Source organism: Solea senegalensis, linkage group LG7, assembly GCF_019176455.1.
Source record: "Solea senegalensis isolate Sse05_10M linkage group LG7, IFAPA_SoseM_1, whole genome shotgun sequence".
In the NCBI taxonomy this organism is placed as follows: Eukaryota; Metazoa; Chordata; class Actinopteri; order Pleuronectiformes; family Soleidae; genus Solea; species Solea senegalensis.
In genome coordinates, this window is record NC_058027.1 from 11,513,252 (window position 1) to 11,531,280 (window position 18,029).

An 18,029-nucleotide genomic window follows, 5' to 3' on the forward strand; every position below is an offset into this window, starting at 1 on the left:
TGGGGACTTCCAAGACTGGCCCCAGACTCAGTACTAGTCAGGCCCTGCTTGGCTGCACTCAATCTCAGCCCAATAAAAAGCCCTTCATTGGCAGGGTGCAACTGAGCCAGACGGGCTGGGAGCATGTGGCTTTTAAAAATGAGGGGGGTGAAATAAAGAGGAGGGAGGCACAGCATGATGGGAGAAGAGGAGGGGGTGAACTAGACAGTGAAAATGAAAAATACCATAAGACGGACGGATAATAAAAAGTATGAGGGGAGGGAGGCGGAGATTTTGACAGATAGGGAACTATACAAAGCCAACCGTGTCTTTACAGAAAGGACACTTTTGAAATACTGCTTCACCAGTCCTGCCAAGGCTGGTTTCACTCTGGGAATCGAGAACCTGATGGATTGTCTCCGAGCTACGGGCTACATGTGGGAGGTGAAAGGGTGTTGTTGGGAACTGTGTGCAACAAGAATCGCCAACAGTTCTTCAATCTGTTCACGAAAATCACAAGCTGATACTGATCACCAGACCTCCAACAATTACAGCTGAAAACTCAAACTACCTTTAACACAGAAACATTTGTTTTCTAAATCCTGCATGACACAAGTACATGCAGAGCACAAGCATACACATCTTTTATGAATATTACTTCACATACGAGTATAACCTTCCACAGTATTTTACACACAGACCCCAAAAAAATGTGCTCAGGAATATCTTAAAAACGTTCCAAAAATAACGCAATACATGTTACACTGTAAAAAAATTATATATATAGCCATATATAGTACTTTATCTATATCTGAGTTAGGGGACGTCTACTTACAAATATTAGCTTGTTTGTATGGTCAAAACCTCATAGTTTCTGCAGAATGGGCCAGTCCACTGCACCTCTCTGTCTGCCTCGCTCAGTCGAGCATTTTCAGAGCTAAACCACATCCCGAGAACAGCAATTCTGATCAAGAGCATTACATTCTGCATTCAGGTTGCAGTTTATGGGAAAGTTGACGCAAGGCAGGTAATATAGCCGGCCATCATCTTTTTTATTTTAGCAATGAAAATACATTTGTGCAGGTTAATAGTCCCCCTACTTGGGTCAACAACTGTAAACATTATACCATAAACTGTCAAATAGTAGGAAAGGTATTCATATGATACTAAAAGCCATCATTAAACACATCCACTGTACTGTAATTATTGTCACATTTTAACAGGAATCCTCCCTCTTTCATGATGTATTTCCATCTGCTGTTTCCTGTTAACACAAACTCCTCCATCTGTTTCACATTAAAAAAACTTCTAACAGATGAGGAGAAATAATCTTTTCACATTTACTGTGAAACATGTGCAGGAAGCATTGAGTTTCACTGAGAGCCATTTGACATCATTTACTTGCGGGCCAGCAAAGTTGATCACAATGAATTCAACTCTGAGTGAGACCAGCATTTAAGTTCAACAAGGAAAAAAAACAACAGTAGATACAGTTTACTCTGTTGTACTGAAAGTGAAAATAAACATGTCATTTTTACCCCCTTTAACTTATGTTGCAAATTGAAGTAAGCTACTGAAGATAATACAACACACCTTTGTCACCATAAATAAAAAACAATGGGAAGGAAGGTATCAACGGTTTATTAAAACAGCCTAAAACAAGCAGTATCTGTATAGCATGATTAGTTTCAGGAGCCTTTCAAACTTCAGTTGACCATTGCATTTTAGGCTAAAAACTGTATGCATACTTTCTGTGCATTAATCCCTTGTCTGATATTTTTTTAATTTAAAAACCAACTGATCAGTACTCAATATTAACAACAGATAATAATTACTTTAGCTACAGGGAAACGCAGACACTGAATACGTTTCAGACACATTTAACAACCCTTTTAATACTTGAAGCAAAAGGCACAAACACATGGACACTCAGCTTGTTTGGATAGAGGCTTTGGATCATACTGTTGCCATATGACAGTAATCCAAACCAAAACTAAATGTGTCCATGTAAACAGGCATATTGCACATCCTTTTGTCCCAGTCAGCTCAGGCACAGAGTTGGAGAGGAAGGATAAAACATTTAACGTACTACTTCACCTACAGAACCAACTGTTGTGAAGTTGGACGATGAACATTTCTTATCTTGAAGTGTGCAACACTGGCTTCTGAATGTTTACATTATTAATTTCCTCAACACTACTAAGAGACATGGCTCATTACTAGAGGCTCAGCACGAGGGGAATGATTTTCTAATAACGGCCATTTCCTTGCTCTAAGAAATTACACATTTTGCAGTAATAAAAATTCAAACCCCAAGTTACTACATATGTAAGTTAAAACAATGAAATCAATAACAAAAAAAAAGAAAATGTGTATTTTTACTTTGTGTCTGTGTGCGTCTGTGCTGTTTAGTCTTCATTACTGTCATGATGTCAATGGCTTCAAGCTGTCAGCAGCCTACAGCCTCATCAATAAAATTAACGGAAGGACTGAAGAGCAAAGGTTTTAAATTTTAAATGTTCTGCTCCCCTGCCTCAACTGAGGTCTGCAAAAAGAAAAAAAGAAGTTGATATATAAAGTGTGAGCCATGTAGTAGCTACCGAGTGTACACTAGTGATGACAGGTGTAGTGAAGTCATGTGTTTTCACACAGTCTTCCTCACTTAGCCCTGTTCCACTTTCCCAGCCACGTTTATGACTTCACCTCCTGCAGAGGCCCCCGGGTAAGAGGAAAACAAGACTGCCTCACTTCAGTCAAAGCTTTTCAGACTAAACAAGCTAACTGCAGGAACTTTCAAAGGAAAATGATTCACTCTGATATGCACACTTAAGCTTCTTTTTGATGAGTGCAGGAGTCTCTCAAAAGTGAAATTATATAAATAAATAAAAACAAATAACCAGATTTATTATGCACAATGGAAATAGCATTTTGAAAATCTAACACATTTTTATCAACACTGACACAGTGACAAGGGAAGAAAAAGAAGAAGTAAAAGAATTAAGCTTATGCTATAGTTTCTGAGCCAAGTTATCGTCTTCTATAAAAGCTCACTGCCTTTGCATAAAATCACACAGGAAAACCCTTCTCATAAGGTTATTTTACAACAGGCTCTTGCTCTCTCTCTCGCTCGCACACACATACACCACACACACCACTGCAGACAATTACGCTGTCTGCCTTCAAACCTCAACATCAAAGAACAATCCATGGTATCCAAGGCATTAAAACTTCTTATTTTCCACCACAATCTCACTTTATTGTTGCCACAAATCCAGCTCTGTTTAACGCAGGTGCTGCTAACAAAAAAGCTCATGTTCTATGTAAGGTAACAAACCACTTCATAGTGGGATTTGATTTCATAATATGGAAATTGAGAGGGACCTGAGATTTTATGAACATGTCCGTCTCTAAAGGTGAATATTTGCTTTGATATTCAGATGCATGGGGTGCAGCCCTTCCATCTGTGTTCACTCAGCTTTACTAGGAAAAACGGTGTCTTCCCTCCTTCACTCGGGGCTGGCAACGAGAGTGGTTTGTGAGAGGAGCACAGAAAAATAGGCTGTCCACTGATTCTCAGTGGCAAGTGTTAGGTTTCTCTAAGACCATGGGTTAGTAATACAGCTTACAACAGGTACAACTTAAAAGCTCCAAGGTAGAATAGTGAATTATGAAACAGGGTGTTAAAAATTAACTCTTTATAATTTATTTGTGACTATTGTAACCGAGCTAAATAATTTTTTGGGTTAGAAACCACTTGGAAATTACAATACTTTACTTGCCCTAATATAAAACACCATAATCTTAGAGCGATCCAAACCAAATAAACAAGTGAGAGCAAAGCCCCAACACTCCTGACTGTCTCTGTGCCCATCCAGCTTTGCATTCTTGCACTGCACATATGTGGTTTATAATGACACTGTAACAGCTTTACCACATAGCAATTATGGAAACACCAGGTCTTTGATTTCACACAGATGCAGAAAAAAGCAGCTTCTTCCCTCAATTTTGACAAGTGCTCATTTTAGCAGTAGCTAACTGATGAAGACAACCGTAGCTCTGCAAATTGTTTTTAAAAAATGTCACTGGATTTTAATGTTTTATAATGATCTTATAATCTTGTAAAAGAATCCAAAAAAAATTAACTTGACAGGCAAATAAATTATAATTTTTTTAATGACTGAGGCTAAAGCTGCGTGTCTAAGCCAAGTATCTTTCCTACCAGCTGGTGAACCATGCAGACAAGGAACCAAAGAGACTGCACTGGTTTCTTAGTCCTGTGTGGTCCTTGTGAGGTGGTATATTAATGATATGTAATATCAGACTATTATTACCATGCTATACAAAGCTTGCAGAATGAGGAATCACAAATGTTTGGCAAAGCTAATGACTAAAGTTGTCTATCTTAAGTTGTCTAAGTTGTTATCTATCTATCTATCTGTCTATCTATCTGTCTATCTATAAGGTTTGAGGTGCAGTTCAATCAAGTACATCACTTGCTTTTGGGCAATTCCAACATATATATAAATATATATATATATATATATATATATATATATATATATATATATATATATATATACACATAAATATATATACACATATATATATACATACATATATACATACATATATACATATATACATACATATATACATACATATATATATATATATATATACACACAACTGACAACATAACACACAAAATGCTCTTCATTAAAAAGAAAAAAGAGAAGTAGGATACAGACGATCAGCTATATCGCAGCTATGTTTTGTAAACACCCAGCAGGAGCAACGTACAATATGCCAGCATTATTCATGGGATTATCCTCAATGATGTTCTTGCTACAAAAGACCACCAGGAATTTGAAAGGCAAGAAAATGATGCTGCTTGTGAATCAATACGGTACTTCACACACTGAGCCTGCAAAAACATTTGATTCAGATAGTGGATAAATGTGACCCATGATACTTATTTGCAGGTTTGTCTGTCTGATTCTGATTCATTCATAGTTATTCAAAATACACCAAGTCAGTAGCAACTGGACTGGAAAGTTCAAAAAACGTCAAGTCCAGTTGCTACTGACTCAATGTACTTTTACTTCAATTTCCAGCTTTGTTAAAATAATAAAACATGACAGTTGGCCTTTGTTATTAACAGTTAGGTAGAGGATACCAACAATTATCTGGCATGCTGCCTTGACACATTACTGCATGTCAGATCGGCTTTTTATTAACAGTATTTTGCAAACTTTTTAAGATAAGATAATTAAGTGTTTATTGCGACATTCAAAAGAGATTGCATTTGTGTGTAGGACTTCCTTTGTTAGGATTTTACTCTTTACTCTGTAAAATGTGAGACAGGTTTTTAGTAATATAAAATGGTTTGTAGTTTCACCTCAACATCCCTCAGTTCTCAAGTTGAAAGCTGACCCAAATGGGCTGGGCATGAAGTCTCCACAAGACAGTACTGCACAAAGGAAAAAGTGTGCCACATTTGATGTAATTTTTTGCTCCATCACGCACACAGATACTTTGTGGTATATGGCCTGACTGGTGAATCTCATCTTCCCAAAGCACATGTCACTGGAGCCTCATTGAAAGTAATGATCATACTCCTATCAGCAGCTCATATCAAAGCACATTTGTCTGCCTGTGGTGTGGATTTAAGACAATTACAGCATGAAACTAATAGAGCTCATACACTTAGAACTAAGCAATTTTTACAAATGACAAACTATTGCAACTCATTTCACAGTATAACCTCAGCAAAACATGTACTAGACAACATATTTCCAACAACTTTTACTGCCATTTCTGTGATACTTCATCTTATTTTATTCGATTTCAGAGAGATATAGGTTTGATAAATGAATCACAACAGATTGTATGCATGTTATGCATGTATTCAAAACTTATGAACATAAATCCTGAGAAAAGGCTGGAATATTTTCAGCAAATTCATTAGGCAACCCCAAATTTATTTGGTCTCACGTGACCGATCTGTAGGCCCTGACCCAGTCTCTGCAAATGACTGCAACAGAAGACCAATTGAAACATTAGAAAGGTTAAACTACAATTTAGTCAAAGATGGAATCTGGTACGTGATACCCATGGTGAATTCAAAATTCATCACTGATTTCTTTTTCCAGAGAGACATACATCTTTGGCTTAAAGTCAAGTGGAAGATAAATATTTTTTAGTTTGCTGCACACAAAGAGAAAAAGATTAATGGCACTGAGGCCATAGACAGTCTCCTTCGCCTCCCCCTCTTTCTCCATATTTTCCTCCTCTCTGATGTCCCTAGTAGGAAGTTGCTGAGCCGAACGTGTCACCCAGCAAAGTACAATTGAGTTTGTAATCTCTGACCCTGCAGTGGCAAAGAGTTGTTGCCCCTCTCTCTGGCTTGCCCTCTCTAGGAGAGACTTGTAGTTATACTGCTGCTGGATAAAGATCTCTTCTCAAATGAACACACACAGGCATGTGTGATGTCAAGCAAATGCAAAGACACGCCTGGGGAATGTTGGCAAAAAAACAGACACACACACACACACAAAATCATAATAATGGTAATGCATGCTCTCATATTTGGATACGAACAGCTAAAAAAAAAGTGATTAAATTTAGAGCCTTTTCGTGTTCATATATATACACATCTATACTGTACATACATGGGAAACATGACAGCCCACTGGCTTGTGCAAAGAACTTACAGACGACACCATACAACCTTCATTTATTCCCTCATTTCAAAACAGAAAACTGGCAGAGACACACACTGGCCTCACGAGGAGCCATTTTGGGGCATCAACAAACACCAGATGTGGAAATGGGAGAATAATGCCAAACATATTGATTCTAAGCTTAAAATTTCTCTGTGGCAAAGCCCCAAATAGATCACAACATTAAATTCAGCAGAGGTCTTGTTTTATGCAGGCTTTGTTCAACACAGCCAGGCTTTTATTTCAAAGAGAGCACAAACTTAGAACCAGAAGATTGTTATATAAAATAAAAAAGTGATATTCCCTGCAGAACTGCACTGACAGCATTGCAAACATCAATCCTGAAACAATTGCTACAGCTCCACAAAATCAGACTTTCAAAGATCAAGTGGAAAGTCCACTGACAATATTCAAATGAAAAGCATCAGAGAGTTAATGCATACCTAAAGCAGTGTAGACCTCAATCAGGAAATGCTAATGTTTTATCGCAATAAAGCCATTTCATAATCTCCAGGAGTTAGCTATAGGCAACTGAAGCAAGTCCAGTTGCCTACAATTAACTCCTGGAGTTATGTTCAGTGCTGATTAAATGGTGCTAAAACCTTGGTATTTAGCTCCTGAAGGCATTATGTGAAAACAATGCAGGTCATTCAATTTCATAATATCATCATCAAGCTGCAATATATACTAGATGATGACAAATGACAGGTTGTTAGCATCAACAGACAAAACACATGTACTCATCGGCTCAGCATGGCTCGACTCTCTACTGTTTTCCATGACTTATGTACCTCCTCAATGTGGGCACAGTCATCATAGCATGGCTGCATAAAACTGCCATTTTACACGCAACACATAGTTCAGTACTTCCTGCATGACCGGAGCACAGACTCCATCTGATTCAGTCATTGAACCGAAATACAGAGGAAGGGGTTGTGATTCGGTTCACGATCACCGCTTTTGGCGTGCTGTCACTAAATACACCAGAGTTAAATGTTGACATTTTAGACATTTCCTTCACATCTTCAGCAATTTTAAGTCTTTTTAACCATAAAGTATCGGCTCAGCTCGTGTGCCATGCCGGAATTATGTAGTGGAAAAGTGCCAAAAGACAGGAAAGTGAGGTAAGCAGCCAACGGCAAAATCTGAATGCAGTAGCTGGCATTTGACCAGAGAGAGGCAGTAGGTAAGCCGATTTTTTATTTTTATCACAATTTCTTAATTTTAAATATTTTATACTAAACAGTGAACATTTGCCCCCAGATCAGAATAACATTACTAAATACCCATATGCAATGGTTTTCAGGGGTTTAGTTGCCCTTTAATCTACCTACACAGGATAATATATGAATATAAAGGGTCACAGTGACCAAAAACCAATGAATATTTCTAGTGAGAAAAAGCAACTTTTACACGAGTTATCTTGTGTTGAATTAAGCCAGTTATAAAACAAGAACTGATTGTCTCAGAGGTTTTAAATCACGTCATTCACATTCTGTTCCAGTCAATAAGATTACTCAATAGTAATAGTGTGAGTGCCCCTGCAGGGTTTTGTGTTGTTGTACTGAAGGGTTGTACTGGAGTAATGACTACATAATGGCTTTGACTTAGCAACATTTTTCCAGTTCAGAAAAAAGAAAAATAGTCTTGAGTCTTACAGATAAATCACAACTTAGAGGCCTCAATTGCAGGAGCAATAAAAAAAGATAAAGAAAAGAAGAATCTGAACTTGTTTAACATTCAGTCTAGCACTTCATATAGCTCAGACTTATTTTCATCACTGCCATCTTTCATGCTGCAAAAATGTCATCTCATGTTGCCTTTATCACTGTTCTAGTCCCTGTGATCAGCATTCAGAGAGAAGGAACAACTCCTATTTAATGAGATTAACAAAATGGGGAGAAGTGGAGATAATAAAAGGAGGATAAGTATCAGTTTCCACAGCAGCAGAAACTGTGTGACATTCAGTGAAGTGTTCTGAGGACAGCAGTGAAAGTCTAAAGAGTGTAGCAGGACATTTGAAGACTGGCAGATGGTTCTATGTATTTTTCATGCTGTTGAAAATCCTGTGACTGAGGTTTGGTTGGTTGTCATCCAGTGCCTGGGGACACTGAGTTGAATGGATTCTACACACCACTGCAAAATCACATGATGTCTGACCTCTCTGCCATGGCAAACTGCCCAGCAAGGAAAAGGGAGAATGGCGAGGAATGTGAGTGTGTTAGTGTGTGACTGGGTCATGCAGAAAAAGATAGAGAGAAAAAAAGCAAGAGAGAATAAAGAACCATTCCATGTAAGTGTGCACATCTGTTCACTGGGCATAAAGTGTATTAACATATACACATACAGCTTCACAACCCTGACCAGTAAGACGTCCTATTCGAGAGAAAAAGTGGAAGATGGAATGATGAAGGACTAAGGATTCACACTCTTACTGAGAAAGAGGGTGAAAAAGAGTGTCGCCTGACTTCCTTTACTTTGGAATGCATCCAATATATCCTGTGAGAAAGAGAGAGAGAGAGAGAGAGAGAGAGAGAGAGAGAGAGAGAGAGAGAGAGAGAGTGTGCGCACATGTGTGGCATGCTGGCAGGAAGGCTTTCAGCATATAAATATCACATTACCACACAAGGAAAAGCAGGCATCAGTCCGAGCTTCCAGCCAGCCTAACAAGCACAGGAGCTCCACTCTGGAGGTCAGAGTGAGAGCTTACACAAAATGGAATTCGACAGAAATGAGCACTTCTTTTAACAGATAAGTGGCTTGGCTTGCAGCTCTGTGATGTGGTATGAATATATGGCTTCAGTATCTGGAATGCTGCAGTGCCTACATCCCCTGAATGACATTACATATACAGATTAAAAATGAAACTGTAATGAAAACATCTGAAAAGGTTTGTTTTAATGAAAAATGGTACAATATACTGAACAATGGCCAATGAGCACCGATGCAAAAGATACTGAGTTGACGGAACAGGCAGAATGATTGTCATTCTGAATTGTCATTCTGATTATCTGAATACATGCAAAACGCATGCATATATGGATTGTGTAAGCAATATGTGAAGAAAAGTTCTTGCTAACTTTGTTTTGGTCTTAAATTATTGCAAATCTACTGCTTAAGAACTCGGATAACAATTATCTAATCAGCTCTCTAACTGGTCTTAAGGGATGAATTTTATGTCAACTATTGTATCTTGCAAACACTGAAATATTAGCAGGTTATGCTGATTTAAAATCTAAATATGCAGATGACACCATTATATATTAATGGCATAAAATGCCCAAAGATATAAGAATACATAACTAGAATTTTTGCATTTAGGAACTTAAAGGAAAATCTTCTCTGCAAAACAGTTATTTAATTGCAATGTTTGTGTTTGTTAATAACTTGTCATTACAAGACAACACAAATGTTGCTAATAATGCGCATCTACCTTACTAAATGGAATTCAGCCATCACTCAACATTATTTATACATGTGCTTATCTATTATGACATGTCAACATGTGTTCTCTGAACTGCGTTTTTTGGTTTATATTCTGAGAAATTAAAATGAATTAATGTTCTAAGGAGAAGACAAAGACTAAATGACTTTGAAGAAACATGAAACCTGAGAGCACCCCAGGGAACCACTGCAAGAATCATTCTAGTCCAAACCATGCCTCAAATATGTTTCCATCTAATATACATACAACACATACCAGGAGACCTGCTGTATGCCAGACTCTAGTTTAATAAAACAGGCTCATCTGTGACACATGAGAGATCACAGTTGCTATTCCTGTTCAAAAGCCTTTGTGAATGATGAAACTTCCCGATTGTATTGCTATGTCAACATTTCATCATCAGGAAATGCATCAATTTCTTTGATTAGATGCATGTAGGGATCACATACACAGAAACACAAACCCATTGTTGCCTTCATAGCCATTTCATGTAAAATCAATACAGCTGAAAGAGTCTGAACAGTCACAGGTTTTGTGTCTCCAATACAGATGAGGCCTTTCTGACTTGTATTTACTAAGACATGTAGCTCTGCAGCTGGTGATATGGTCTGAGGAGCAGAGTAAGAAATCACACCCTTATTAAGAGTAAGGATTGATCCAGTCCATTTTTTCTCTGCAGGAGTAAGTTGATGGTGCTATTTGAGCTCTGTATGAGGTGCTATGTGCCTTTGTGTTTGCTGTGAACGACTTTGAGGGCTGAGAATTAGCAGATAAATGTTGAACTGTAAACACAGTAATAATATTTGACTTAAGTTTATACACTTTTTATTTATTTAATTCTTTTAAACTGAGTGTCATTAGCATGTGTGAAGTAAACCATCTGCAGCTTTCGACTGACGCTCTCTTCTCTTCCTGTTTTAACCTCACTCTGCCTCTTACAGCAAAAACAATGCAATTTCCTGTAATGTCCTGATCTTCTTCCCAACACCCCCCTCGCCCTCTGCAGCAGGCAGGTCAGGCGTTTATCTCCACCCATTGTTGAGTGAGCACTGGGGGGTAGGGTGGAGAAAGAGTACAGATCATAATGGCTGGCCAATTATCAGTAGACAGGGGATGCTGGGGAGCTGGGAGGAGTGAGAGATTATGGGGAGAATGGATCAATACACCAGTCAGTTTCTAATGAGGGAACGAATTGGTCCAAGTCAAGCAGATAGAATTCCTGCTCTGCCTGGGGTGGTCTTCATGTACTGTCTGTTAGCTGGGTATCAGGTTATTGGTGCTTCATTGTATGTAAGCACATTACCAGGGGCAAAACTGCTATCACACCACATCAGTGACATTTAAGTATTTACAACATTTATGGAATTTTTAGCATACATGTCGTGGTGTTTCCCTCATGCTCTCCTGATCTACACACATTCCCACTTTCTCTAAATATTTCACATATCACTGGGGCAGATTTAGAAGAGTGTGAAGAATAATGGCTGTCTGTCCTTTACCATCCCCCTTTTAACCACCCACAGCTGCCAGCACAGGACAGTAAATCCTACACCTCACCCACTCGCCCAGCCCAGCGGCTCAGCTGTGTGCTACTATGCACAAGCATAACATGCATTACTCTGCACTGAAATAGAAGGATTCCAGCTTAAAATTTTAAATGCCGAACAGCTAAAAGCATATTTCTTTCTAAAATGCTCAGCACCATCACATGGTCTTTAGTACTCTTGTTCTTGCTTCACCATTTTCTACATCTCCCTTTCATTCCTTTTTTTTCTGTGGAGTCTTGTGTGGGGTGGGGGTGTTATTTATGGCTGCTCTGTGCAAGTGGACACACACACACACATACACACTCAGAACCTTTCACAGGATGAAAGGGCAGTCACACTGCCTGCAAACCTGATTTTACAGCCCTGGGTGGAATGAGTGGTGGAGGAGAGAATGAGGACAGGGTACAAAAGGGGAAAGCCCTTAGATTTACGGGTCCCAACAGTCAGAATGCAAACCATGTAGTGCCATACCTTTTTCATACAAACCCCCTCAGAAATAAGAGATGTACCATTGCACAGTGAAAAATATGTTAAATGCAGAAGCATAAATCCCCAGACTTACAAATACTACATTCTAAAAAAAAAAAAAAGAAAAGAAAAGAAAAACTGTGCGTGATCTATTTCAGTATCTCACCAAAGATTTTGGACAAGTATACGTGTACATGTGTATGAAAGCATGTATGTTTGTATGTACAATGTGTAACATTTTACACATTTCTCCATTTCACACAGCTTCACTACAGACTATTCCAAGACAAATGTAAATATTTATACACTAGTCCCATATCAAGTGATGTTGTGTGTTTGTTTGAAATGATACTGATCACCGTGACATTTGTAAATGTAAATGCCTACAAATTAACAAACATGCTGATATTTCCTTCAGCTTCTCCCTCTCGAGGGATGCTTCAGCGGATCACCGCATATTTGATTTGGCAGAGAGATATTTCAAGACTGATGCCCTTCCTGACACAGCCCTCCCATTTCTTTGGGCTTGGGACCAGCACTAGAACACTGGTGGTGGCCCCCAGTGGCTGGGGTCAATCAAGAAATTGTTCTCTAATATCCAATAAAACATAGTGTTTAATGTAATATGAAGGGTTGAAACTCCAACAGAGGAGCCTCTACCAAAGCCTGAGGCAAAACTGCCAAGACAAGACAAGGACGGCCATGTAATTATGTTTAAATGTTCCACCGACAGGGAAAGGGAGAGCAGTTCTATATATACATATACACACAAGGTGACTTCATGGGGAGAGAGGGAAGTCGTTTCCAGTTTTTACTTGGTGCAACTGCAATTAATTAAAGTAATGTGAGTGTAAAAGCTTAAGTAAACTGTTTATGGAGAGTATACAGAGGCAGTGCTGACCATGCTGCAGATGAAACAGCTCCATACTTTGCAACACCTGATGTATATTCACTCAGTCTTTGTAACACTTTGGTTAAGTGTTCATTGCAGACATAAGCTGACAATCAATGAAAGCTGCAGTACAATCTGTTGCTCTGTTAGTATTCAGGGGGCTGTTGCTTGCAACTTATATCTCCTTCATCTATAAGCCAACATAAGCCTTTCTAATTATGAATGCAGCAGGCTGGAACCAATTCAAAGTGCATACATCACCATTAATTTTAGTGGAAGATAGGTGGTGTCGCAAGGGCTTAGATATGCAATTCACAGATTTTCCTGTGGTGAATACTGCCTCTAGTGTCAAATACTGTAACCTGACAAACGGTTACAAATAAAAAGGTGCAGTCTGACCCCTGCTGGTAAGAGATTATATTGCAAATATTCAGCACAAAATGAATGGACATGTAAGTGAAACACTATTTCTCTTTGTATAATTTCAAGAAAGAGAAAGGGCTAATCAAAGTGAACATATATACAGTTGACCAGATATTAAGTTTCTTTCAGTTAATATTAATTTGTGACTCAAAGTGATTTAAACGAGCATCTCTATGTGCAGAATAATTTAGTTGCTGAAACACAATTAGAATGTGTGTCGTTTGTCCTGTATTGTGTGGCCTTGGATGAGATAAGTTTGTTGTTGCTTTGAAATCAAATTCAAACACAGTTACATGGTGAAATTAAGTGTGGTGTTAAATCTTCAATATAAATAAACCCATCATTCCAAGATTAGGAAAAGGGACGGGAACTGTAAGAGTTCTAGCAATCTACATAAAACAGAAAATGGTAACCAAGTAAGCTAAATACAAATCAAGCATTTTAACTGTTAACTGTAACTGGCAGCAAATAAAATCCTCCAAGTCTCAAGGAGTAACACAAGTAATGAGTAGTGGGTTATGCATGGCATCTATACTTTTTTTGGCTATAACTTTACCTTACAAGTTTCATGATACTTTTACCTTTTGCTTTGGTACCATGCAGTAACTAGTAAGTTACTCGATTTGCCACACATTTCTCATGTTCAATCTTTCAAATTGAATTGCATTAATGTGACTATTTGAAATGCAGTATACTTAAAACTCTGGTAAGTTTTCATATCTTACTGACCTGTTCTTTGAACTGCACCTGCGATAAGCAGTCAGTCATGTGGACACATCCCAACAGGCAGCCAGTGGGGTAGTCTTTAGGAAACCTGAGTTCTGCACAGAGAATAAGAGCCATCAGACATTCACCAACATGTAAAACTAAAAGCACCATATTAGATTGAAGCAGCAGTTCCTGTGTTCATTATTTGCCCTGATTTGGGTACAGTGTTTGTACCTTTCTTATAGATGTGGCGGTACATTGCTTCCACCTCAGCAATTTCCTGTGGGGTGGGCGTCTTGGCAGCAGCAGCAATCCAAAGACGACCTCGGTGTGAAGTGTACCAAGTTCGCCCCTCTACCCTACATACACATACATTGCAATGTGAAACTAATTGGATGTTCAAGAGTTTTGATCTGGGTTATTACCAGTACTAAAGTAAATAGTACATGACAGTTCCCTTGCAAAAAACGCCAAAATATCTTGAGCATCCCATGGTGGCTGGCTACAAATATGCTATCAAATAATATTTAAAAAACAAACATTTTCAAGTTGGCAGATGCACACTGAATCTTTAAGATTGCATGTGTATACACTCCATAGTCACGGATCAGCAAACAAACTCTGCTTACAAATGACACAACCAGTGCAAGATGACAGCTCCTGGATCCAAGATATTTTGGCTTTATTTTTGTACAGTGGAAGATAGAATAAACACATTTTCCATCTGCATATACAGTCACTGGATAGTTCTAATGTGTTCACTGCTTACTTCTTGATGCCTTTGACTAGCAGTGAGGCCCATGGTTGGTGCATGCTGAGGCACCAGCCACCATCAGACATCTCCTGCAGCTCTTTGTCTTGGAGCCGCAACCTGTTACGTTCTTCTCCTCCCTTGTCCTCCACCAAACCATTTTTCTTCTCCATATTTCTCTTGGAATTTTCACTGCCTCTGACATTCACCCACTAGAAAGCAGTAATTATAGGTGAAAAAGTCTATTGTTATATGCCATGTTGAAAATGTACCATCACAAAATGTACTACCTCTGGTGCAGACTGTGTTATGTTGGGGTTGACCAGCTCTCCGAGGCTCTGCTTTCCACCTCGTCTGCCAGAGGACACTTGTGAATTTGACATGGTGTCACTGCTCATAACCTTGAGGGTCTCATCCAACCTTTAATTATTACATTTCAAAGGAAGGAGTTAGGCATGATAATATAATATAAATCTGCCCCCAAGCCATGATTTAAGAGAGGTCAAAAGTATTTTACTTGTTGTAATATTCATTGAGGTTGTTTCCTTCATCAATTACTTGTCTACCAGCAAAGTCCAGCGTAATCTTCCTGTCCTTGCGAGAAGCATGGCGAAGAGTTCTGAGCTCCTCTTCCTTCTTCCTTAACTTTTCTCGCTCGCCAGGCAACAACCACTGGTTGGATTCAGTTGCAAAATAATCAGACTCATCATCTAAAACCTGCGTTCTACGGACACTGCAGCAGAACAGGACAGTAAATAAAGAATAATTAGGAATTATTATTTTAAAAACAATTCAATCCATTATTGAGAGATGTTTTTCTTGACTCTATATATTTTTTTAGAATATTTACCTATTCTTGTCATATTCCAGCAGTTTGTCCTTATGTTGGACAGCCTTCTCCAAGCCAGCCTTCATCTTGGCCTCCTGGTGTGGGAGATAATCTCTTTCTCCACAGTCTTTCACAATAAAAGAAGCATAATAATATTATCAGCCCAGTCCAATATTTCATAGATTTAAGTGTTAAATATTTGTTTTATTAAAAATACTACTGCTAATAATAATAATAATAATAATGATAATAGTAATAATAACAATATTTAAACACTCACCTCCCATAAGCTTCTTTCTCAGTTTCTGACTTTTGTTGGAGTCTCGTTGCAGGATCTCCTGCTCCTCTTTCGTGCAGACCTAAATAAAAAAACAGGGATTGAGGAATGCTGAACAAGAAAACAGCAACTCTCAGCAGTATAGGTAGTGATGTAGTTCCTACCAGGTTTCCACAGAAGATGCATGGTCCTGATCCTTCTTGCTCGCACACAATCCGACCACAGTTGATGCAGTTATTGATAAGTTTATGCTTTTGAGCAAGGCACTCACAGGAATGTCGACCAGGAAGGAGGACAGTAAGCTTGTCCTGTCCCTCTTTAGCATATAGACTGACAAACTTATTTTTCTTCTTTGTAGAAGAAGTGTTTTCTTGAGCCTGAGAAAGTAGTAAATGTAGGCAAAAGGAATGTCAAGAAAATAAGTATACAAATTAACTTCATGTGTCATTATTGTACGACTAACATGGCTTTAATATTCATAAAATAAGTATTTTGGAGAAAGCCTCATGCGTACTCACCCTCATCAAATCGATGGGGGTTTTGACAGTTTCTGGCTCGGGTTCTGTTTGGCTCACAGATATCGCTTCCTGTTTGTTGCGGCCCTTACGTTTAGACTTTTTCTGAGCGTCTTTATTTGGATCTTGTGCATCTACAAAAGGAGAAAAATCACTTTAATCAAATGCTGATATATCAGTTAATTATTTTTGATTACATTAGATATTCAATTCAAGAAATGTATGTACATATGCACACATACTTTGATTATTAATTACTTGAAAATGAAAAAGGATTTTTATGTATAATACAGCAAATTCAGTGGAAGATTTATTGTCTTACCTAAAGAAACCGTTTCTTTGAGGAGGAGTAGACCCGCAGTATCTGTGGCCTGTCTTTGAGTCTTCCTCCATCTGCTGAGGAGCTGGTCTATAAATTGCCCTTTTCTGCCATCCGTGCCCTGCAGGAGATCTCCCAAGTACTCCACAATCTCCTCATCCGATTCTATGGACAGAATATACCTAGACAACAGACCAAAACACAAGTTATTTAATGTCATCTTAGTTCTAGTCAAAGTAGACTAAAAAAATAGAAATAATAGATACCCAATTTTTCATTCAGGTACACTGACTGAGTATACTGAACTTATTTGCACTGTGGTGGATTTTTACCGACTGGTGCCAGTTCCTTTAATATTCAAAATGTCTTCTATTCTCAATAATACGTCATTCCATGTACGTAGAATTATGATACTGATACTGAACTCGGCTGTTTCTCATTAATTGAGAACCGTAAAATAAGACATATACACGTATGACGCTGACGGGCCTCATTTTAATACACAGATATATCATTTAATCAAATTTAAGGTGTACTGCAGAGTTTTATCTTGTTTGACGTCAGCTTGCTGTCACAGAAGTCAGATGATTTAACTGCTGTTAATTTGGCTTACTTGACGATGTCTTCACATGCCTCTAATCCAAACTGCTGGTGTAACTGGTCCACGCACCACTGCAGCAAAGAGTCCGACATTTTAACGAGGAAAACACTTTAAAATGCCGGTTTAAATCCCAATCTCAACACAAACGTTCAACGCCACCATGGATGAGTTTCCAGTCGGCGGAAATACAGCGGTGCACACAAGTGCGTGGCAGCACATAATCCCGCCACAAAAAACAACAGTCGTGGACTAAACGTTCCTGACTCATCTTTCTGTGTTATATTGATTATTATTTTTGTTTTAAAAACAAACAAAAAACGTTATTATTGTTCCCCTTTCTACGTAACAGGTACATTTAGTGCTCATGTGGGTGAAAGAGCAGAGAATGACCAGTCAGAAAACTTCTGGGTTCGTATGGCGTTACAGCGCCTACTAGTGGCATCAACCGGTCACAGCACTTTAGCTCCAGAATACAACACATTCACAATATGAATATTGATTCATATGAATATGAATATAATATGAAATTAAGATGATCTGAATGTCAACTCAG

General features: G+C 38.4%; 1 protein-coding gene across 1 annotated transcript in view; it reads right to left on the reverse strand.

Moving 5' to 3' along the window:
* Positions 1-17,663, reverse strand: part of trip4 (thyroid hormone receptor interactor 4) — a 55,114-nt gene extending 37,451 nt beyond the window's left edge. Inside the window, exons 1-11 of the mRNA XM_044031043.1 lie at positions 17,489-17,663; positions 16,879-17,057; positions 16,560-16,690; positions 16,206-16,418; positions 16,045-16,123; positions 15,786-15,891; positions 15,453-15,668; positions 15,226-15,355; positions 14,954-15,147; positions 14,419-14,543; positions 14,206-14,297 (exon numbers count right to left, since the gene is read on the reverse strand). Of these exons, the coding sequence (XP_043886978.1) occupies positions 14,206-14,297; positions 14,419-14,543; positions 14,954-15,147; positions 15,226-15,355; positions 15,453-15,668; positions 15,786-15,891; positions 16,045-16,123; positions 16,206-16,418; positions 16,560-16,690; positions 16,879-17,057; positions 17,489-17,568 (1,545 nt within the window). The 5' untranslated portion in view covers positions 17,569-17,663. The remainder of the gene's footprint in view (positions 1-14,205; positions 14,298-14,418; positions 14,544-14,953; positions 15,148-15,225; positions 15,356-15,452; positions 15,669-15,785; positions 15,892-16,044; positions 16,124-16,205; positions 16,419-16,559; positions 16,691-16,878; positions 17,058-17,488) is intronic.
* Between the last annotated feature and the right edge of the window lie 366 nt (positions 17,664-18,029).